Genomic DNA, 24,143 nt, shown 5'->3' with positions numbered 1-24,143 from the left:
TATTTGATTTGTAAATGAAGTAGGTAATGCAATTGTTTGCCCTGATAGAATCAGCTTTGCCAGTAGAAATAACCCGGAATAAATTGGGTCTACAAGTTTTGTATATAAAGCTTATAAACGTTACAGTTGTGTTTCTTATTTGAAATTAGAATTATGAGCTGATTTATCAGTGTGAATACAATACATAGGGCAGTGATACCTTTTGAAGTTGAGGATGTGTAGTGACCAAGGTTACAGTGACAGGGACCATATAAATTGAAGTTTAGATTAAAATATGGTGGAAGTCTCATGCCTCAAATAAATTTGAGTTTTGTCCCCTCCTGAGAATGTCGCCAAATGCCTTTGATCCCACATACCTAGAGTTCTTTGAATTGCACTCTTCAGGGTATCTGCAAAGTAGATCTCCCCTCCCTCAGTGAAAATCAATTTTTCCAATTGTGGATCTGACTCCCATTAGAACAGATGACATAAAGTGTCATTGAGAACTGGATAGTCACTTATGCCTACAAACTTGAGCAACAAGCAGGTATTCATAAACCCAACAACATCCTAGTGGGCAGGGAGGGCTCAGATTGTGTCCAGTAGTTTATCTTTCTGCTTCCCTGATAAAGTGGTACTTTCTAGACAAAAAGTGTGGCATTTAAATGAGAGCATCCAGCTTCTATCTTCTTTAGCCACCTATACCACAATATTGGGGCACCAGAGTTTGCATAGCGGTTGACGCAACATTATTACTGCTCGGGGTGTGGGAATTTCATTTCCAGAGCCCTCTGTAAGGATTTTGCATGTTCTTCCCATGACTGCCAGTGCTTTGGTTCCCTCCCACAGTCCAAAGACAAAACCGGTTAGTAGGTTAATTGCGTTGTTCTTTTCCACGTCTTGTGGTGCATCGGGCAGCAATCTTGCCGTTTCTTTAGCATTTTGTCTGTTTTACGAGACTGAATTGCCAGCCCGACGTTCAACCCAGCATGGATGGAAAATGTGCAAGGAGCTGGCCAGTGAGTATGCAGGACCACTCGCCTCGAAGTCCGGTATGCATGCTACTACACCATGACCAGCTAGTAGTTTAATTGGTCATTGTAAATTGTAAATCTAAGTGAGCTTCTAGGCAGTGCGGCTCATCGGCCAGAAAGGCCTGTTCCCCACTGTATCTCTAATTTAAAAATATAATAAGTTGCTTGCTATTGTAGATTAGTTATAAAGCAATAATTATGAAATTATTGAAAAGACTGAAATTTTTGGTAACACATATTTTTGCAAGAATCTTATGCAGCTCTATAATCTGCACAATTCCAGGTTTTAGACCATAAGACATAAGAGCAGACTTAGGCCATTAGCCCATCGAGTCTGCTCTGCCATTCCATTGTGGCTGATTTATTATCCTTCTCAACCCCATTCTCCAGCCTTTTCCCCATAACTTTTTGACCCCTAATGGAAATTTCAATGCAATATATTGGCACAACCTGCTGCCATGACTTTGGATTTGGTGCAACTGCCTCATCAGATGAATGTAAATCCAGAAGCTTTGCAATCCCTCCTTCCCTAAATTTGAGGGAAATAGTCTTCAAAGTTTGATTTGTATTTGAACAGCTGTAATCCTAAATGCTAACCAAAGCTTAATTTGAGTTAACATGTCTCATTAGTTTAGAGCTTCTCCTACTAGTTGAAATTGTCCAGTGTCTGTTATTTCTCATCAATTATTTTGTATTTACTGTATTAAAGTTTTGATCCCTTACTCTGTATAGAGCTTAAATGCGTTTTTGTGAATTTCAAAATATTGAGGGAATTTGAAGTTCACACAAAATGCAAAAATAAATAAAAGTAGACTTCCCAACTTTATGGCTGTTTGGAGTTCTCAGAAATCCAGTTTCTTAGAAGAAATTATCAGGCATTAATGAGAGTAGGAGGTGTATAATTTACTGCGGTTAAACAAGCGAGGCTTTCATTCAAGAAGAAAGGGAACCACTTGTTAAAGCATGGTGCTGCATTACCCAAATAGCAACTTAATATAAATAAAAACAAACTAGAATCTGAAAATGGCATTGTTGAAATCTGGCTAAACAAATACAGAGCAATAAATAACCAGACTATCGGTAAAGATGGTTAAGAATAAAGATACATATTACCTATGTGAACTTGAATTTTCATGTCTAACAATTCAAATTTGCCAAAATTAGTGAAACCAAAGTACAAAGTAAAGTAAAAATTTATGATCACAGTACATGTATAATCCTGAGATTCATTTTTCTTGCAGGCATTCACAGTAAATAAAAAGATCCCCCCCCCCCCCCAATAAATAAATAAATAAATAATATCAAGGACCTGAGGAAAGAATCCTTGAAAGTGAGTCCATAGGTTTTTGCAACAGTTGAGTGATGGGGCAAGTGAAGTTATTCACTCTGGTTCAAAAGCCTGATTGTTGAGGGCTATAACTGTTCCTGAACCCGGTGATGTGTGGTCCTGAGGCTCCTGTACCACCTTCCACCAAGGAGAGAACATGATATAGATAGTGGGCTGGGTTTTTTCATCGGTTGATGTGTACAGTTTAATTGTAATCGTTTTTTTAATGTTAAATTATCAGTGCAATGTGTTGCATATTTCTGAATTTTGTTATGGTCTGCTAACTTTCAAATTCCTGTTCACTTTGTAGTTAAATATGCCTCAAAACAACCAAATTGTCTCTCTCCCGCTATCCTATCTATCCTATTCCATCTTTCTGTCCTCTATAATATCACTGCAACTTCTGTAGGATCTACAGCAAATATTTTCAATGTTCACAGTTATTACAGATTGCTGTTAATCTCTGTCTGGGCTATATTTTTCTTCTGTATAATTCACCAGCGCCAGATTCTGACTATACTTGAGCAACTGGACTTCAAATTTTAGATTTGGTTTAGTTGTGCATCAGTGACAACATTTACTGATGTTGAAAATTACAACCTTAAAAATGTCCTGAAGGGTTAGATTGATCTTCAAGACAGTTAAAGGTCAGCACAACATTGTACTGCGCAGTAATGTTATATGTTCTAAAATAATTTGTGCACTGGAGCATTAATTCTACAAAAATGACACGAAAAATTGTTTTTCCTGCTGATTATTGTTAGGAGTCAGTATATTTGCCTCCTTGAGAATCTGAATTGGATTATGCCCAATAAAGGGAGGCGGTATCTTAGTACATGTGACGATAATAAACCAATTCCATTACAAGCTTTAGAAGTCTTCTGGTAAAGTATGTTCGGACAACCTATCTCTCAGTGAATTAGCATTCAAGGGTCTTGACAGGTTGTCATATCTTCAATGGAAACTTGGTGAGATTGGAAAGTGTGTTCAACGATGGACGTGTCAGGAAGGCTGAGTCCATTTAATGTTTTTGATGTAGTTTTAAAAGTGATAGAGCATTGCTGACATCTAAAGACCTAACTCCATTTAAAATGCTGACATAATAGGTTGGGCGCTGCTTGCTATTTGGGAAAATTAGTATTAGAGTTCAAATTGTGCAGCACGTGGCTATGAGGATCTAGTGCAAAATATGGTTGTACAGTTTAATACACTCAAAATGCTGAAGGAGCTCAGCAGGTCAGGCAAGATCTATGGAGATGAATAAACAGTCGTTGTTTTTGGGCTGAGACCCTTCACCCTCGTTCCTAATGAAGGTATCAGCCCGAAGCATCAATTCTTTATTTCTCTCCATAGATGCTGCCTATCTTCCTGAGTTCCTCCAGCATTTTATGTATGTCTGTTGCTCTGGATTTCCAGTCCAGCATCTGCAGAATCTCTTGTGCTTGTGTAGCTTAATTCCAGTATTGTTTGTATGTAAGTCTATGAGACAAAGCTTCTGCAAAATTCTATTTGGAATGAAATTGACTGTCTCAGTGGTATGGATGGTGTAAAATAGCTGATGTGGCTGATGGATAAATAATGACACATTAGAGCAGGGGCTCCTAATCCGGGGTCCTTCCTTTATGGCATTGGTCCATGGCATGAAAAAGGTTGGGAACCCCTGCATTAGACGGAACATTTGTGGTTTAATCTGAACAAAGAACCTGAGTGTGATTTGGTGCATCTAATCCAGAAATGGCCCTGACCACTCAAAGCCATGTTTTTTTCTCCCCCTTCTTGATGGTTTTATGCATAATATTCATCAGAGATTTTTAACGATTGAGAAGGTGGTGTGTGGTCCTCAAGAGATGACTTTTTGAAATACTGTAAATGTTATAGAACGGATAATGGAGCTACTTAATATAGTAATCTCCTTTTGTTAGTACCATCTACTATGCACTCAGCAGGTCAGGCAGCATTTATGGAGGAGAACAAACAGTTGGCGTGTTGCTCAAGATTTGCAGCATATACAGAACCTCTTGTGTTGGTGCAGGTTTTGCTTCCTTTAAGTTGAAGGTTCAGGGTTTGAAGTTAAAAATGTTATTGCCTCTGTGCAATAGTGATAGGGTAAACTACTGCTCAAAGCACACAAGCATATAATTTCTTTCTTTGACTCTTATTGTCTGGGCTCGAGTATCTTTTAAAAATCAGAAACAATGGTGACTTGGTGATCTGATAATGTCCATTGCCCTGAATGACTGACAGCAAAATACTGTAACCATAACTGAGGAACTTGTTTGATTTGATGAGCAATCTATCACTAGTGACCTGCTGTGGCTTGGATTGAGATTTGGGAGTGAGCTATTTATTGCGTGCTTCTCAGTTGCACGCAAGCAAATTCTGAAATTCTGCACTGCAAACTTCAGTTCTGACAATAAATGAATTATATACAACTGGTATAAAATGTTAATATGAAATTTAGTTTTAAAGGAAAGAGCTGCCTTCCCACAACGTTCAAGCCATTCAGTTACTTTGCTCAATTTATACTCCAGATGAATTAACCTATCGGACTTCCTAAAAACCATTAATGGGATTCTAATTTCCTCTCTGTTTTCCCTTTCCTGATTCCCTTGTTGTCTGTGGATGTTTGTGGTTGGACATTTCCCCTGGTCAGTATTTTTATTTCCAGGAAGTGTTACCTGTTCTAGCTGCGAAACACTGTATGATGCAGGCCAATGCAGAATTCCACCAGTCGCTTCTGGCCAAGCAGCAGAAGAAGTTTGGTGAGGAAATTGCCAGATTACAGGTAAGCTATCAATGACTAGTTAAAGAATCCCCCTGGGGCAGGGGGTTCCCAAACGTTATAATGCCGTGGACCTATACCATTAATCAAAGGGACTTTGGGACCCAGATTAGGAACCCCTGCTTTGGAATAATGCTAAAGTAATGAGTGGATATCATTTAACTTGGTGTTGATGGCCCTATTATTACATTAATTTAGGCAAGTGGCCTCTCCAACCATAAAAATTTTGGCTGATAATCTTTGGTCAGTCTAATTTTTAAATCTATATCCTAGGAGTAATGGTATATTAGATGTGCTGTTCTAGATTTTATTTTATCAGCTGAAGCACATATTTCCACGTACACGGAATAGAGATTTGAATTTGTTCATGTTTTTACAATTGAATTTAAAACTTCTGCTCATATTAATGATCTTAACTGTGCCACTTCACATGTCTTTTCTACTTCAGCATCTCAGCTTTACAACCATCCTTGTTCAAGATTGTACAATTCGAGCTCCCTCTGGGGGAGAAAAAAACGTACATTTATTCATTTGCAATGTTGTGTTAAAACTGGATCTTTACTGTCTTAGTGATTTCTCTTTGCTAAATCGCAGTCTGTCCTCTGCCAATTCGCATTTAAAAATTAATCTCCACACTGTGGTTATTAGGGTCAAGGAGTCATACAACGTGGAAACAGACCCTTTGCCCCAACTCTGTTCATGATAATAATGATGGTCGTGATTAGCCCATGTGCCTCCAAACCTTTCCTATTCGTGTACTTGTTTACTTACTTATTGCCTAATGCGCCGCTGACGTTTAGGGCAATGAAGAAGGTCCTCCATCTCTGGCGATTCAGGGATTCCTTCATCATGTCAGTAGCTTCCTCTGGATTTTCTCTACTGTCAGTCATGCAAGTCTTGGTGGACACTCGGGAATACCGTCACACACAGATGTGGAAGAATTCTTCATTGCTATTTCCATAGCAATTTTGTTTTATCAGTCAGGGTTGTTAGACTAGAGCTGAACCCAGACCTGAAGCTCTTAGCCTGACCTTTACCCTTTGACCTATTTGACATGGGTGACCCTACCAAGAGCCAAAGCATAAAGTCCTGACTCCAGCCAGCATAGCTCTCTGGGTCATTGAAGCACACGAGTCTCCAAACTGTGACAAGGTTGTCATTTTTTTGAGGATGTATCTGTCCAAGTGCCTTTTAAATCTTGTTAATGCACCTGCTTCAAGCACTTCCTCTGGTAGCTTGCTTCTTCCTTATGCAGACCACCCTCTGGGTGAAAACATTGCCCCTCAGGTTCTATAAAATTGCCCCTAAGGTCCTCTCACCTTAAAGCTATGCCCTGCAGTTCTTCATTCCTCAACCCTTGGGGAAAAAGACTGCACATTGACCCTTATCTATTTCTCTCATGATTTTTAACATCTCCTCAATCTTCCATGCTCCAGGTTTTAAAAGAAGTCCCAAGTTGCACCACAGCTCAATCCATCAAGTTCGGTAACATCCTTGCAAATCTCCTCTACACTCTTTTCAATTTAATGGCATTTTCCTAAACATGAAAACTGAACATAATATTCCAAAAGTTGCCTCATCAATGCCACGTGCAATTGCAATATAACTTCACTCGGTGCCTTGACTGAAGAAGTCCAGCATGCTAAACACCTTCCTCATGACTTTCCCTACCTACAACACCACTTTCAGGGAATTAGGTACTTGTACTCCATGATCCCTGTGTTTTACAACACACCCCAGGGCCATACCATTCACTGTGAGAGTCCTACCAACATTCATCTTCCCATCTTGCACTTACCCAAATTAAGCTGTTTGCATTCTTGGCCTATTTACCCACCTGATCAGCAATCCTCAGGAAATCCTGATAATTATCCTCACTGACAACTGCAACCTTTCTAACCATGCCTTGTACGTTCACATCCAAATCATTGTTACAGATGACAAATAGCAATGGGCTTATCATGGACACCAGAGGCAAACCATGAGTCAGGGATCTCCTGACTGCTTCCCACCATCAAGCTAGTCGGGATGTCCAGTTAGCCAGCTCTCCCTGATCCCATGCAATCTAACTTGCCACAGCAACCTACCATGTGGAAATGTATTAAAGGCCTTACTGAGGCGTTAGACTCAGAAGTCACATTATTAGATACATCTCATTAATGCAAATATCTAATCAGCAATCACATAGCAGCAACTCACTCCATAAAATCATGCAGACGTCATCAAAGAATTCAATTGTAGTTCAGACCAACCATCAGAATGGGGAAGAAATGTGACTTGAGTGACTTTTCCGTGGAATCATTGTTGGTGCCAGAAGCGGTGGTTTACAGCACAAATTGTGCCGACAATAAAAAGTAAACAAATAACACTCAGAACTGAAGTTCAGTGAAGTTTCATATTGCTGTAGCTTCATCCAATTTTTCATAATTCCCTTCAGTTATGTTGTCAATGGCACAGTAGCATAGCGCTTAATTCAATTTATTTTATTTGAAGATGCAGCTGAGAATAGGCCCTTCCGGCCTTTTTGAGCTGCAACCTCTAACAAACCCAATTAACCCTAACCTAACCATCAGACAATTTACAATGACAAATTAACCTACCCGATATCTCTGGACGGTGTGAGGAAACTGGAGCACCCGAGGGAAATCCTCGGCATTCCACAGGGAGGACGTACAGACTCCATACAGATGGCACCAGAATTGAACACAGGGAGTGCACCCGAGCTCTAACAGAGTCGTGCTAACCGCTGCGCTACCCCAACGCTTTACTACAATCACCAACCCAGGTTCAATTCCTGCTGCTGCCTGTAAGGAGTTTCTACTTGCTCCCCGTGATTGTGTGGTTTTCCTCTGGGTGCTCTTGTTTCCACTCACTTTGCAAAGAAGTATAGGTTAGGGTTAGTGAATTGGGGGCATGCTATGTTGGCTCTAAAAGCATGGCAACACTTGAGGGCTGCCCTGAGCAAAATATTTGCTACTTTCATGTGACGCAAACGATGCGTTTCATGGTAAAAAAAAATTTCGATGCTTCCATGTATGTGACAAAAAAAACTCATCTTAAATTTTTAGTAAAACTAATAAGCAATCTAAATCAAGACTTGACTTTTAAATGTACTTGTTTAAGCTACCCATGATCTCACTGTTTTCTCCTTTTTAACTCAGCATGGATCGGATTTGGTGAAAAATGTTGCCTCCAGGTATGATGAGTATATCAATGTGAAAGATCTGTCTGACAAAATCTCCCGTGCATTAACTGCGGCGAAAAAGGATAATGACTTCATTTATCACGATCGTGTTCCTGACGTGAAAGACTTGGAGGCAATCGGAAAAGCGACATTGGTGAAGTCCACACCTGTCAACGTTCCCATGAGTCAGAAATTTACTGGTAAGATCACAGTGAGAGAGGGCTGTTTTGGCTGTTGGGTCAGGTTTTGATTCTTTTTGAAGAAGAATGCCTTCACTCCAAGTTCATTTTAGATCACGAGACATAGGAGTTGAGTTAGGCCATTTGGCCTATTGAGTCTGCTCTGCCAGTTCATCATAGCTGATCCATGTCTCTCTTAACCTTATTAGACAGTAGACAACAGGTGCAGGAGTAGGCCATTTGGCCCTTCTAGCCAGCACTGCCATTCACTGTGATCATGGCTGATCATACACAATCAGTACCCCGTTCCTGCCCTCTCCCCATATCCCTTGACCCCGCTACCTATAAGAGCTCTATCTAACTCTCTCTTGAATGCATCCAGAGACTTGGCCTCCACTGCCTTCTGGGGTAGAGCATTCCACATATCCACCGCTCTCTGGGTGAAAATGTTTTTCCGCTTCTCAGTTCTAAATGGCCTACCCCTTATTCTTAAACTGTGGCCTCTAGTTCTGGACTCACCCATCAGTGGGAACATGCTTCCTGCCTCCTGCGTGTCCAATCCCTTAATAATCTTATAAGTCTCAATCAGATCCCCTCTCATCCTAAATTCCAGTGTATACAAGCGCAGTCACTCCAATCTTTCAACATATGACAGTCCCGCCATTCTGGGAATTAACCTTGTGAACCTACACTGCACTCCCTCAATAGCAAGAATGTCCTTCCTCCAATTTGGAGACTAAAACTGCACACAATACTCCAGGTGGGGTCTCACCAGGGTCCTGTACAACTGCAGAAGGACCTATACTCAATTCCTCTTGTAATAAAGGCCAGCATGCCATTAGGTTTCTTCACTGCCTGCTGTATCTGCATGCTTGCTTTCATTGACTGATGTACAAGAACACCTATATCTCGTTGTACTTCCCCTTTTCCTAACTTGACTCCATTTGGATACTAATCTGCCTTCCTGTTCTTGCTACCAAAGTGGATAACCTCGCATTTATCCACATTAAACTGCATCTGCCATACATTTGCCCACTCACCTAACCTGTCCAAGTCACCCTGCATTCTCATAACACCCTCCTGACATTTCACACTGCCACCCAGATTTGTGTCATCAGCAAATTTGCTAATGTTCCTTTTAATCCCTTCATCTAAATCATTAATGCATATTGTAAACAGCTGTGGTCCCAGCACCGAACCTTGTGGTACCCCACAGGTCACAGTCTGCTATTCTAAAAGGGACCCGTTAATCACTACTCTTTGTTTCCTGTCAGCCAGCCAATTTTCAATCCATGTCAGTACTCTGCCCCCAATACCATGTGCCCTAATTTTGCCCGCTAATCTCCTATGTGGGACTTTATCAAAAGCTTTCCGGAAGTCCAGGTACACTACATCCACTGGCTCTCCCTTGTCCATTTTCATAGTTACATCCTCAAAAAACTCCAGAAGATTAGTCAAGCATGATTTTCCCTTCATAAATCCATGCTGACTCGGACTGATCCTTCTACTGCTATCCAAATGTGTCGTAATTTCATCTTTTATAATTGACTCCAGCATCTTTCCCACCACTGACGTCAGGTTATTCTTTTGACCAGACATTATTCTTTTGACTTTGGACTTTAAAGACTCCAATTTAATTTGGAAAAGGCAGCTTCATTGTATTGATTCTAGAATAGATCTAACTCTTCTCTGGAGGGAAAATGTTTAGTTTAAGGTTAGTATGTAATGTATTAGAAAGTAATCATCAGCTATCTAAATACTTCCAAACCACTCCCACTGTTGAGTTACCCTACCTACTTTTTAAAAGTTTAAAGTAAATTTACTCTCAAAGTACAAGTATGATATCATAGACAATCCTGAGATATACATGCTGCGATTGTGACTCCCATCTCCCCTTCCCCCACCACTACTCTGCATTCCCCTCTCCCTCAGATCCCATCGTCAGCTCCTGGGCCCTCAGAGGCTCCATCTTCCTCTCACCCCAACCTTTCCCTCTCCACTGACACTACCAGCCTCCCTCCCCACTCTGATCCCATCTCTCATCCTTGCTGGGTCTTTACCATTCCCTCCAACCTTCAACTCTCTGAGGCAGAGCGTTCTGTCCTGAGTAAGGGCCTCAGCTTTGTTCCCCTTCACCCACATCTCAGCGAGTTCTGCGTACACCATGACGCTGAACTCTCTTTCTGCTGGCTCTGTCTCGAGCATATTTCTTTGGCAAGGACTCTCCTACCCCAACCGATGACCCTTTCTCTCGTCTTCAACCCTCCTCCTCTTCCTCGTCTTCAACCCTCCTCCTCTTCATAGACACCCCGCTCTGGTCTTCTGCCTGCTCTGGATCTCTTTATTGCTAATTGCTGATGGGACATAACTTCACCACACCCTGTTCCAATTCCAACCTCACTCCTTCCGAACGCTCTGCTCTCCGTTCCCTCCACACCAATCCCAACCTCACTGGATGCCAGTGCCCCAGCACACCACCGCTTAGAAGATTGTACTGGTGACAACAGACTGGTAGAACATGTGCCGGAGAGGCCTGCATACTCCAAAGGACCTCAGGACATAGAGGTGACTCTGACCCTTCTTGTACACAGCCTCTGTATTGGTGCTCCACTCCACTCAAGTCTGTTGTCCAGCTGCACCCACAGGTACTTGTCGGTCCTTATCACATCCACGTCCTCACCATCAATAGTTACGGAGCAGTAAAGGCTTGGTTCTATTAAAGTCCATCACCATCTCCTTTGAGTGATAAATTTAACTACAGATGATTTAGCTTGCACCATTTGATGAAGTCCTCCACCAGGGCCCTGTATTCATCCTCCTGTTCTCCCTTTATGCACCCAACAATTGCTGAGTCATCAGAGAATTTCAGTAGATGACAAGACTCAGTGTTGTTTCTAAAGTCTGAGGTATACAGGGTAAACAGGAAGGGAGCCAATATAATCCCCTATGGGCCCTCAGTGCTGCTTATAGCCATGCCTGATGTACAGCTCTGAAGCTGCACAAACTGTGGTCTGCCAGTCAAGTAGTCCTTTATCCAAGATATAGTGGAAGTGCCAACCTGTAGTGAACAAATGTTTTCCCCAGCAATGAGGGCTGCATGGTACTCAAGGAACTAGAAAAATAATAAAAAAAAAACATTATTCTTACAGTGCATATCCAAATGGGTGTAGCCTCTGTTCATCAGGTAGCTGATAGCATCATTGTGCTCCTGGTAGACAAGCTGCCCGAGATCACGGGCAGATCTGACCAGGGGTTAGAGGAGAACCAGGGTCAGCCTCTCTAGGTGTGTGAGGTCAGTATTCATTCAAGACTTTTGGTTCTAGCTCTGAAACCTGGCTTAAAGAGCTCATATAGCAGCCATATGAACATAGTACTCACAAGATCTTGGGGTCCGAGTCCATAGGACGCTCAAAGCAGCTGCGCAGGTTGACTGTGGTTAAGAAGGCGTGTGAGGGATTGGCCTTCATCAGTCGAGGGTTTGAGTTTAGGAGCCGAGAGGTAATGTTGCAGCTATATAGGACCCTGGTCAGACCCCACTTGGAGTACTGTGCTCAGTTCTGGTTGCCTCACTACACAAAGGATGTGGAAGCCATAGAAGGGGTGCAGAGCAGATTTACAAGGATGTTGCCTGGATTGGGGAGCATGCCTAATGAGAACAGGTTGAGTGAACTCGGCCTTTTATCCTTGGAGCGACGGAGGATGAGAGGTGACCTGATAGAGGTGTATAAGATGATGAGAGGCATTGATCGTGTGGGTAGTCAGAGGCTTTTTCCCAGAGCTGAAATGGTTGCCACAAGAGGACACAGGTTTAAGGAGTAGGTATAGAGGAGGTGTCAGGGGTAAGTTCTTTACTCAGAGAATGGTAAGTGCGTGGAATGGGCTGCCGGCAATGGTAGTGGAGGTGGATACAATAGGGTCTTTTAAGTGTACAATGTACTGTGTATGTTAATCAAAATGGCTTATTTGGTTTGCTAGAGTAGGAATCCTTTTATGTTTGATAAGTGTTTTCTCTCGCAGTTGTTTAGCTTTGGACTTGCTGATATGGGGATTGTATTCATTTGTTAACCAATGGGGAATGTTATTTTGCCTTGTGAGGCTGGGAGCTTGGGGGTTTCACGGTCTTTTCAGGGGAGGTGGGAAAGAGATGTTGAGGAAGGTGGACGTGCGCTGCACTGCTCGGTCGACCACCGGGGTGGTCCCAGGTGCAAGGACGTGGAGGTCGGAGGAAAGTGACAAGGGGCATGGTTCAATGGTTGAGCTCCAACGATGTGCACTAAACTGACTGAACTTTGATAAGCTGGCGCCTTTTACTTTATTTTCTTTTCCTTCATATATATTGTATTGCATTGTACTCTTTTAGTTTTAGTAAAATCTTTAAAGTGTATTCCATAACGGTATCTGGTGTGAGTTTGATATGGTGTGTGTACGCACGGCATGAAGTTGATTCTCACAGCACCTGCGTGTATGGGAGGTGGGGGTGGTGTGTGGCTGGATCTCCTTTTCCCCTAGACATATACCAGCCTGTTGGGTAAGTGTTACATAAGAGACTTTTGGATAGGTACGTGGAGCTTAGAAAAATTGAGGGCTATAGATAAGCCTAGTAATTTCTAGGGTAGAGTCATGTTCGGCACAACCTTGTGGGCCAAAGGGCCTGTATTGTGCTGTAGGTTTTCTCTGTTTTAAGTTCTCTTCATAGTACACCAGTTCAACCGTGCTTTTCCTTTATCTTGTTTGCATCTTGGTGCATGTTGTATGTTGGCTGTGTGTTGTTTTGTTGAATATTCTGTGCCTGCTATGTTGGTGCTGGTATGTGTAGTTGATGCTTGAGAACTTCACATCCTCAGTTTGTACTGGTTGTTAACAAATATATAAAAAGATAATTGTTCAGATAAACCTTAAAATTCTTCTCTTAAGCTCCATCGCCTTTATGGTGTTCATGTAAAGTTTTGACAACAGCCCTTTGACCACATGGTGCTCCAGGTACTTCCATGTCCCAAAGACCCACAGGTTGTTAGGGTGTTAACTGGCCACTGTAACTTGCCCCATAATGTGTAGGTTCCTGATGAGGATATTAATGGGTTTGTGGGAAGAAAAAAATGAGATCTGTATGGGATTAGCGAAAACTGGTTGCCTGGTGGTCAGTTGAGACTTGAGGGACAATTTCCTTGCTGTATGACTCTATACCATAAGGAATGCAGCAAATGCAGAAGGTGGATGTTGCAGCGTGGAGCAGAAAGAACAAAATTCTGCACAAACTTTTAATTCGTTGATCCGATTTTAACCCTTTCCATGGATAATTAATACCTGCTCAGGACTTCTAGGATTTTCTGATTTTTATTTCAGAACAGTGGCTTCTGCTGAACTTTGACTCTGTATGGTTACTGAAATACAGTCCCAAATCTAGGTTCCTTAAGGTTGTCATAGCCAGGAGACATAGTGGGGATAAGTTCCCACTACCTATTAAATGCTCCCAATGATGTGCATCTCAAATAACTTATGACAACCAAGTCCAGCTGCTGGCTTTCATGTGTGTTTTAGCTTCTAAGGTCAATGGAACAGATTCTATTGATTGGAGAACGGGCAAAGGCAGGTTAGTGGCATATTAAAACCAGTCAATTCAGGTAGATGGGGGTTGTCAGCCATGGTTGGCAGCTCATCTAGGGAAGGAAAATGCTGATCTCTAACCTCCGCTACCTTGCAGCATGGGGAAAGCATAGGGAGTAAACCCTGAGGAAAAGTCTGAAGCTGGAGTCCCTAAGGCAGTCCCATGTTGAGTTCAACAAGGACTGGCAATTCCTGTGACACTATTGATATCGAACTGTATCAGTCTGTACCATTCCTTTGTGTTCAACAGCCGTGTGGAGAGGGGGAGCTTGCTACATGGGCATCAGCTTGCTCTCCATATTGTACTGTCCAGGCTTGTATATCACATAAACAGCTAAGACACAACATCCATGGTCAACCCTGTGCAATGGAGGTCTCAAAATAGCAAAATGTCTTTAATCATGAGATGAATTCTGCTAACTGTACATGTTTTAATAGATACAACTGCTGACAAGTTGCTAAATAATGTTCAGTTAAAATTTTTATTTATAATTTTGAATGCATTGTACCTAACTGATAGTTCTCTGCCAATCAACAGCTGCACCCCCCCCCCCCCACCAAAGTAAGGAAGAAAGTAATATAAAAGTAATTCAGGATGTGTTTAAGCCCATCAAGTACCTGAGAGATTTTCTGAACAACATTTGTCTGTTTAGATCTCTTTGCGAAGATGGTTCCTCTGGCAGTGCAGCAAGCTCTGAGCGTCTACAATCAGAGGCGGGCTGACTTGGTCAACAGATTGATTGCACAGATGAGAGAATCCACAAATTTAGCCAATGGGTAAGAAAAGTTTCTAATCATTAGCTTTATTTGTCACATGTACATCGAAACACATCAATGACCAACACAGTTCAAGGATCTGTTGGGCACAGCCCGTGAGTGTCACCATGCTTCCAGCGCCAGCATAGCATGCCCACAACTTACTAAGGCTAATGCTTACATCCTTGGAATGTGGGAGGAAATCCATGTAGTCATGGGGTGAACGAACAAAGTCCTTACAGATGCCGTTGGGAATTGAACTCTTGGTGATGTTGTAAAACATTATGCTTCTGTGATACCCACCTTACGTACAGCTCTAAAGTCATAGTAAAGTACAGCAGAGAAACAGGCCCTTTGGTCCATCTAGTTTGTGCCAAACCATTTAAACTGCCTACAGTGACTATTTTTCAATCTTCATTAACAAAATAATAATATTTTCACAATTTACTATATATAAGGTGTACCAATAAGCTGGTAGTTCCAATAACAAATGGAGTTTTGGCAATTCACTAGCAAACTGGCCTTGTAGATTTGGAGAATGTTGTAATTATTTTTCTTCAGGCTATTTTAGTGTGAATATGAAGCTCCAATGCTTAGAAGCTGCTGATAAACTGTTTAAATATCTGATGATGAATTGGCAAATTTTATTTGTTAGAGGAATTTGATTCATGGTCCTCACTTTGCACTTGGCTTAACTCCAAGAATTAGTACCATTCCACTTTATCTCTTGTCCCCAAATCAACTGGAGAGGTTTAATGCCATATGGGTGCTGATCTTCCTTTGTTCCACAGTTTCTCCATAAGCCAGCATCTACCACCTTCTCGAATTCCTTAATGGTCATCAGTCATTAAGTGTTTTGTTAGTGGGGTTCGGGTGGTGGGACGCAGATGCGTCTCCACTAAGGAGATGTAAGATGTTCCTTCCACTGGCCTGCAGGTCACTCTTGGGCAAGGTGTAGCACCTGCTTAGCCCTCTGATTAGGGTCATGTGAAGCCATGGGAGCAGGTGGTGGATGGTTGTACAAGCAGCTGGTGCATATCACAGGTCCTGGTTATGCAGCCACTGACACAAGGCAGACAACCTCTGAAGCGTATTGATAATGTCTGGGGTTATCCATCTTGTAAAGACACTGCTCAGAAGGCAATGGCAAACAACTTCTGTAGAAAAATTTGCCAAAAACAATCATGGTCATGAGATCATGATCACCAACCTCCTATGATGATGATGATGTTGTTAGTGAGGAAAAATGAAAAAAAAATTCAGTTGTATCCTGTTAAGCTTCTGAGGAACGCACACAAGATGCTGGAGGAACCCAGCAGGTAGCAGCATCTATGCAGGGGAATAAACAGTTGCTGCTTTGTGCCAAAGCCCTCCATCAATTTGGAAAGGAAGGGGGAGAAACCATAATACAAATGTGGGGGGAGAGGAAGGAGTACAAGTTGGCAAGTGATAGGTGGGACCGGGGATGGGGGAAGGTGGGTGAAGTAAGAAACTGGGAGGTAATAAGTGGAAAAGGTCAACAGCTGAAGAAGACCGAATCTGTTAGAGAGCAGTGGAGCATGGAAGAAAGGGAAGAAGGGCAGCCAGAGGGAGGTGATGGGAAGGGGTAAGAAGGGAACCAGAACAGGGAATGGAAAAAGAGAGAAAGGCAACAGGATGAAATTACTGGACGTTACAGAAATCAATGTTCATGACATCAGTTTGGAGTAAAATCATTTTGTCACAGTTTTCTAAATTCCCTAAATATAATTGGTATAGTCTCACCAGTCAGAGTGCAAACATCCAATTCAAAGAAAATTTATGGAGGATAGATGTTTAAAAGCAATGGATAATTGTTTTTCTTTATTATTTTGTAGAGTTCTGGCTTCCTTGAATTTGCCTGCTGCCATAGAAGACATTTCTGGTGACAGTATCCCACAGTCAATCATGGAGAAATCCAGCAGCGTGATTCAGCAGGGTGGCCTCCAGACAATAGATCAACTTATGAGAGACCTTCCAGATCTTCTGCAGAGGAACAGAGAAATCCTGGATGAGGCAACCTAATTCATTTCTTTTTACTTTCCTCATGCTGTACATTTCCCTCCCAAAATGTTAAATATAAATACTATTGAAATGAAATCAGTAGAAAGAGTACAGAGAAATTTTACAAGGACATTGTACAGACTTGCAAACCTGAGTTATAGGGAAAGGTTGAATAGGATAGGACTTTTGTTTCCTTGGAGCGTAGGAGAATGAGAGAGATATGATAGAGGTATGCAAAGTTTTGAGGGGTGCAGATAGAGTAAATGCAAACAGGCTTTTTCCGCTAAGGTTTGTGAGACATGGTTTAAGAGTGAAAGGTGAAATGTTTAAGGGAAACCATAGGATGAACTTCTTCACTCAGGGTGTGGTGCAAGTGTGGAATGAACTGCCAGTGGAAGTGCTGGATGTGGGTTCTATTGCGACATTTAAGGGGGGTTTGGATAAGCACATGGATGGATGGACTATGTGGTGTGGAGGACTATGTTCCAGTTGTGGGGTGGATGGAACCAGGTAGAATAACAGTTTAGCACAGACTAGATGGGCCAAAAGACTTGTTTCTGTACTGTCGGGCTCTATGATTTTGGATGTTAAACGAGTATCGTAGAGAGGGGAAGAGAGTGCAGGGAACATCCTAACATAAAGAATAAACTCTTTTCAGGCTTCTAGCTGGTTACAGGCATCAATTATGACCAATGTTTCAATGACAAACCCTGCCACCTTCATGAAGATGGTGGAGTTTGCCATCAAAATGTTGCTTGTAATTGTGACCTGTACCTGGCTGGAAGCTTGAGAAGAGTTAATTTGTCATATATGCCAGGAATGCATTATACCCCTTTTTTACCCTAACATAATGTCAATAGAAGGAAAAATTTGGTTTGAACAATTATGATTGTAATGAAAGAACAAAAGAACCTGCAAACCAACCATTCATGTACAAGCACTCCCAAGTCCCTCTGCACAGCAGCATGTTGCAATCTTTTACCATTTAAATAATAATCTAATCTTCCTTTTTTCCTTCCAAAGTGGATGACCTCACATTTATCAACATTGTATTACATCCTCCAGACACCTTGCGCACTCACTTAACTTATCTGTATCTCTCTTCAGACTCTCCGTATCTTCTGCACAATTTACTTTTCCACTCAATTTAGTATCATCAGCAAATTTAGATACACTACACTTAGCCCCCTCTTCCAGATCGTTAATGTATATCGTGATCAGTTGCGGGCCCAGCACTGACCCCGGTGGCACACCACTCACCACTGATTGCCAACCAGAGTAACACACATGTATCCCAACTCTCTGCTTTCTATTAGCTAACCAGTCCTCTAACCAAGCTAATACATCACTCAACTCGTTGCATCCTTATTTTATGGTTAAGTCTTTTATGTGGCACCTTATTGAGCGTCTTCTGGAAAGCTTTCAATATCCGTGGACAAACAGTCTTCGGTCTCCAGAACAACTTGCTGAAGTAGTGAATTCATTTCATTTCCACTCCTAGCCATTTTTGCCACCACCAAGCCTAAATGTTTGAAATCCATAGTGAGCAAAATAGTTCCGAATTGACTATGCTTATTTCTCACCAATTATCAGTGGCCCTACAAAGGGAATCCCAGCTATTTCTCTGATTAGCTTTTGTTTTTTTAAGAGTTGGACCAAATAAGCATCTGCCCTGATTAACCAGAATCCACTATTTTGATTTTAGTCAAGCTTTCAAGAGGCCTCATGCAAAAAGCTAGTCAATGAGATCAGAGCAAATTGTATTGAAATGGTTTGAGAATTTAGTTATCAAACAGAAAGCTGAGGTGGGAATAAAATTGTGCTTGGGGTGTCAGCTTGTATCTCAAGGGATACCAGAGGAATTTGCAGCTTTTTGTAATCTTAATCAATGAATTTAGTGGATCATGTGTTATATTTCCCTGCTTACTAGACATAAATTTTTGAATGGGGTGGAAATTACAAAGAATTTACAAGGACTCAGATTCATTTCTTTATCATATGTATGTTAAAACATACAGTGAAATGCATCAAGAGTGATGCAACACATGCAACCTGAGGATGTACTGGGGACAGTCTGCAAGTATCATCATGCATTTGCTGCCAACATAGCATGCCCATCGTGTATGCAAACAACGCAAGCAGCAACAGCAAAACAAGTCCAGTTCCTCTCTCCCACTGACACACCTGCACACACAGACCAGACAAACATCTTGTGGGCAGACAGTCTTCGGCCTCCAGCCTCCTGCAGACTTGCGGATATAGATAACACTGGACAACAAATTTTTTCAAAAGTGTTCTTTCCTCAGAATTTTTTTGATTTATGATAGACTGCTTGAAGCTGAACACAAATATAATTTCAGACTACTTGGATCACGTAGAAATTAGGAGAAGCGAGAAATTAACTTCTATTGATTATAATGTGTTTAATTCATAATGGTGCAGACGCTTTGCAATAGTTCAACTATTTTGTTGCTGATTTTCATTTGTATTCATTGTCTGAGGTTTTTCACTCAAGTGTCCAACTATAATCAACCAATATCGATGGATTCCAGTTTCCCTGATACCGTTTCTCCATGACTGCAATGTCCTGGTGAAACCTTTCGCCTTGCTCGTTACTGACAGTGCCAAGATTTTCAGGGAAGAAGTCTAAATGGGAATGCAGAAAATGAATCTTTAGTGACATGTTGCACTTCATGATCTTGTTTGCTTGAAGCAGGTTGCCGACTAGCTATATGTAGTTTGGTGCTCTGAAAATTTCCAACAACATCCTTGAATGCCTTCCATGTTTTTTTCCCAGTTGTATTAGAAATTCTTCAAATTGCCTGTCATCAATGACCTGTTTGATTTGTGGACCAACAAAAATGCCTTCCTTAATTTTTGGCATCAGTTATTCTGGGAAACCTCTGTCTCAGGTATCAAAATCCTTCACAGAAATTTTGGTGCCTTGTGACAGTAGATTCCATCCTTGTAGTCCTGACCCAGTAATTCTGTTTTTGTCTTTGACAAACCCAAGTCTCTGACCAGGCCATTTAACTTAGATTGAGTTATCAGATGATGCTCACTCAACATCAAGGGTTCAAAATCTGTATCAGTATATAGTGTCATTTTCCATTCCTGGCTTGTGCATCATAGCATCGTTGTGTGCCTCCTCCAGACTCCATGTCCTGTTTTTCTAAACTCTCCTACCATGCAGCATCCACCCAGCCTAAGCATGCCCAGGCATGCCTGGACAAGATAGAAAACTTCAGCTTACATTGTGGGCAATATTGTATTTGACTTGAATTCTCAATTAAAATAACAAATTGAAATTAAATTAAAATACAAATACAAATTTGTAAAATAAATGATATGTGTGTAACGTTCTCCTTCGCGTGTAACTGATAACGTTGAATTTAACGTCGAGATAAACCACATTCAATGAGAACCAGATCGCAGTAAGATTAACCATTTACTGTTCACTCTTCACATTAACATATGGTGAAAACTGTTGATAAACCAATACAAGATTGATACAGTATTTGTTCCTTCCTTAATATCACATTTCAAGTGTAAATACTTGCAAAGGTGACTATAACTACATTAAACTAAGGTGCAGTATACAGGGAGAGTTTACCTGCTCCATTGACTACTTTAAATACACTTCCATGCAAACTATCCGCGACTCTTTAACTAACGAAAGCATAAACATTATCTACCGTCGTTACTTCTAACAGGATCGGCATTAACATCTTAGTTCAATATATCGATTATCTATTAACTTACAGCGTTGCTCTTACTGTGATTTCTCATGCCTGCAAAACAACTTCTGCTCAGGTGAGCCTCGTGGAAAGCCCCCACCCTCGCGCTAATTTCAAACCGGTATTTTCCCACAAGATGCGGCGAAACCGGATGTGACGTCATCGCATGCCGATATATTTTACATGCAATGAATATACTTTAAACACTTCTAATTCTAACTAGAAAATACTATTGAATGAATTACTAAGCGAAAATATTATAAACTAAATAACTGTCGTAAAGACAGCACAATGTGATAGGGAAATTTCATGGTGATTTTCATTATCTGCAACCCAAGATCCATAAGGTATACCCAAAAGTATTGAGAAAGCAAAATCTTTGTTGTCCATACGTAGGTAACCTGAGTAACTGGGCAAGACCGTGGCAGGTGCAATATAATGCTTTTTAAAAATTCTTTTTGACTCCAGAGAACAGAAAAGCAGAGTGAGACATTGGATAAAGTTGATGTTCTGGGATAAGCCTTGTGGTCTTGTGTTTAAGTTACCTAAAGCTAACATGCAGGTGTAACAATTAGCAAGGCAAATGGTGTTTTGGCCCTTATCACGAGGTTTTGAGTGCAGGAGCAAATGTGTCTTTGCTGTGTATTTATTGTATAGATCCTTGGTAAGAATGCACTAGAGAGTATAGTGCTTATCTCTACCTAAGAAAGAATATGTATACTAGAAAGGGAATAGAGCATATACACTGTGGCCACTTTATTAGGTACCTCTTATATGCTCATGGTCTTCTGCTGTCACCCATCCACTTACAGGTTCAAAGTGCTGCACATTCAGAAATGCTCTTCTGTATAGCACTGTAGTAACGTGTGGTTATTTGAGTTTCTGTTCCCTTCTGTCAGCTTGATCCAGTCTGGTTTTTGATGTCTCATTTACAAGGTGTTTTTGCCCACAGAACTGCTGCTTATTTAATGTTATTTATTTTTTGCATCATTCACTGAAAATCTTTGAGACTGTTCTGTATGAAAATCCAAGGAGATTAACAGTTACTCAAACCACACTGTCTAGCACCAGCAATCCTTCCATGGTCAGTCACTTAACCTTAGATTACATTTTTTTCCCCATTCTGATGTTTGGTCTGAACAATCTCTTGACCATGTCTGTATTGAGCTGCTGTCACTTGACTGGTTGATTACATATTTGCATTAACAAGCAGTTGTACAGTTGTACCTAGTAAAGTGGCCACTGTGTTTATATGTTCTATTTCTTTTCTAGCAATTATATTTTTTCTTTGGTAAAGAGACAATCACAATATGCTGTACTTAATAAAGTGCCCGTGATGTAGACTTACTCAAGCATCAGTCTTTCACTTCCCTTGTACACAGCCCTCCATTTCAGTGTCATATGCAGCAAAGATTCACTAGATGGGTTCCAGAGGTAGCAGATGTCTGTATGAAGGTAGATGTGGCAGATTTTAGTTGAAACATGAAATGAGGTCTCATTGAAATCTGCAGAGCTCTTAAGTGACTTGATGGGCTCAATCCAAGAAGGTTTATGTTTTTATATTCAAATTTCTGCTTTTAGTCATTGAAAGTACTGGATCAAGAGGAAGTCACTGATCATGAACTGAAAGCAAAGTTTAAAGAACGCTGGCAAAGGACTCCTTCAAATGAACTGTATAAACCCTTACGAGCAGGTGAGTAAACTTGGTTTTTAAACTTAATGCTTCAGTGTGTCAGGAATATAGAAAACCTGTTGCAGAGGAGTATATTTTTTAAGTTCAACTGCTTTATTATATTAACCATGTCGATGGAAACTGCTGCTTTTTGTCCATGGTGTCACCCCCCAACCATCAGCTGTTGGTGTTTGGTTCAGCCATCATTAATAATAAACACCATTTATATTTAAAATTAACATTTGAGCTGATAGCTTTTGCGCAAGAGAATTCTAAAGTTTTGTCTCCCAATTGAAATTTATTCCTGCAGGGCAGCTGCAAGCTTTAGTATTTCCCTGTAAGGCCTGACCTCTTAGCGGAAAGTTTCCCTGGATGGTATGGGAGGTCAGGGGAGAGTTTTGGAATGTAGAACAGTGCAGCACAACAACAAGCCCTTCAGCCCGTAATGTTGAGCTGAACCAGCTAAAAAGTAAATTAAAAAACCCCAAAAACAAAACTCTGCACAATATCCATCTTCCTCACATCCATGTGCCTACCTAAATATCTCTTAAAAGCCTCTAATGTATTTGCCTCTACCACCATACCGGGCAGTGTATTCCAGGCATCCACCACTCTCTGTGTAAAAACATCCCCCTTAAACCTGCCCCCTCTCACCTTCAATGCACGCCCTTTGGTGTTAGTTTTCTGGGGCTCTGGCTGAGATGTTTAAGCTACTCAGGCTCCAAATGTTTGGAGATCTGATTTTGCAAAAGGGCAGAAAGGAAAAGCCTGATAAATTGTAATTCTGTGAACCTAGCATAAGTAGTAGAAAAGTTATTCGGAAAAATTCTAAGGGTTAAAATTAATGTTTTTAAGTTTGCTGTCATTACCACTGTTGTTGGCCGGATCAAAGGTGATGACGAGTCACATATAGGAGGGAGATTGCAAATCTGGTTGAGTGTCACAACAGTAACCTCTCTCTCACCCAACGTCAGCAAAAATGCAAGAGCCAATTATTGACTACAGGAGGAAGCTAGAGATCCATGAGCCAGTCCTCATGAGGGAAATGGAGGTGAAGTCCAAACATGATTCACCAAGTCATCACTTATTGAAGTGGTTGGGCATTTTTAATATCTATTTAATTTCCTGCACTTGTAGCTTGATCAAGTTTTCTAAACTGGTGAAAGAGATTTACCATATAGTTCTAACTGTGCGGTAAACTTAATGTGTTTCTGCGTTTCCCCTCCCCACTTTTCCAAGAGGGAGGTAATTTCAGAAGTATTCTGGATAAGGCCATCCAAGCGGATAAAGTGGTCCAAGAACGTTATGCTGCTCACAGTGAAATTATTGCCCTTCTGTGTAAACCCGAGGCAGAGCTGAATGCTGCCATACCATCTGGTAATCCGACCAAATCTCTTCAAGGAAGTGAGGTAAAATGAGATTTACTATCTGCCTTCAATGCCTTGAGACAATAATATGATGCTAATGGGAAGGGTGGAGATAAGAGCACGTGGAACAGAATAAATTAGAAATAATTGGAAATTGAGTTTGATAGGTCTGATCTGTGAATCAGTGTAATAAGAAAATTATATGCAAAAATAGTTTTGTTCTTGATGAGTTTCACCCTTTCTGATTCATCCCAGGCTGATAGGGTTCCAAGCACCCCACCCCACCCATCTATTACCTCATTCACTAGACTGAACTGTAACACTTTAAACCATTTCTTATAATGTCAATTATATTGTAAATGTCTTATTGTAATTTATAGTATTTTTACGTATTGCATTATACTGCTGCCACAAAACAAGAAATTTTACAACACATAATAAATCTGATCCTGATTCTTTATTCTTTATAGTTGCTGAATGTTGTTGTTTTTTGTTACATG

At 41.0% G+C, this 24,143-nt stretch overlaps 1 protein-coding gene across 4 annotated transcripts in view; it reads left to right on the top strand.

Annotated features, from left to right (window-relative positions):
- Nucleotides 1-24,143, top strand: part of pdcd6ip (programmed cell death 6 interacting protein) — an 88,729-nt gene that overhangs the window by 41,225 nt on the left and 23,361 nt on the right. For 2 of the 4 annotated variants that reach the window (XM_059984282.1, XM_059984303.1), the window contains exons 7-12: nucleotides 4,994-5,125; nucleotides 8,284-8,506; nucleotides 14,743-14,866; nucleotides 16,702-16,879; nucleotides 22,186-22,297; nucleotides 23,516-23,685. In XM_059984282.1, the coding sequence (XP_059840265.1) occupies nucleotides 4,994-5,125; nucleotides 8,284-8,506; nucleotides 14,743-14,866; nucleotides 16,702-16,879; nucleotides 22,186-22,297; nucleotides 23,516-23,685 (939 nt within the window). The remainder of the gene's footprint in view (nucleotides 1-4,993; nucleotides 5,126-8,283; nucleotides 8,507-14,742; nucleotides 14,867-16,701; nucleotides 16,880-22,185; nucleotides 22,298-23,515; nucleotides 23,686-24,143) is intronic. The other 2 variants (XM_059984292.1, XM_059984308.1) reach the window with 1 other exon arrangement.

The sequence above is a fragment of the Hypanus sabinus genome, chromosome 1 (genome assembly GCF_030144855.1).
Source record: "Hypanus sabinus isolate sHypSab1 chromosome 1, sHypSab1.hap1, whole genome shotgun sequence".
NCBI lineage: Eukaryota > Metazoa > Chordata > Chondrichthyes > Myliobatiformes > Dasyatidae > Hypanus > Hypanus sabinus.
This window is presented reverse-complemented; position numbering and strand designations above follow the sequence as displayed.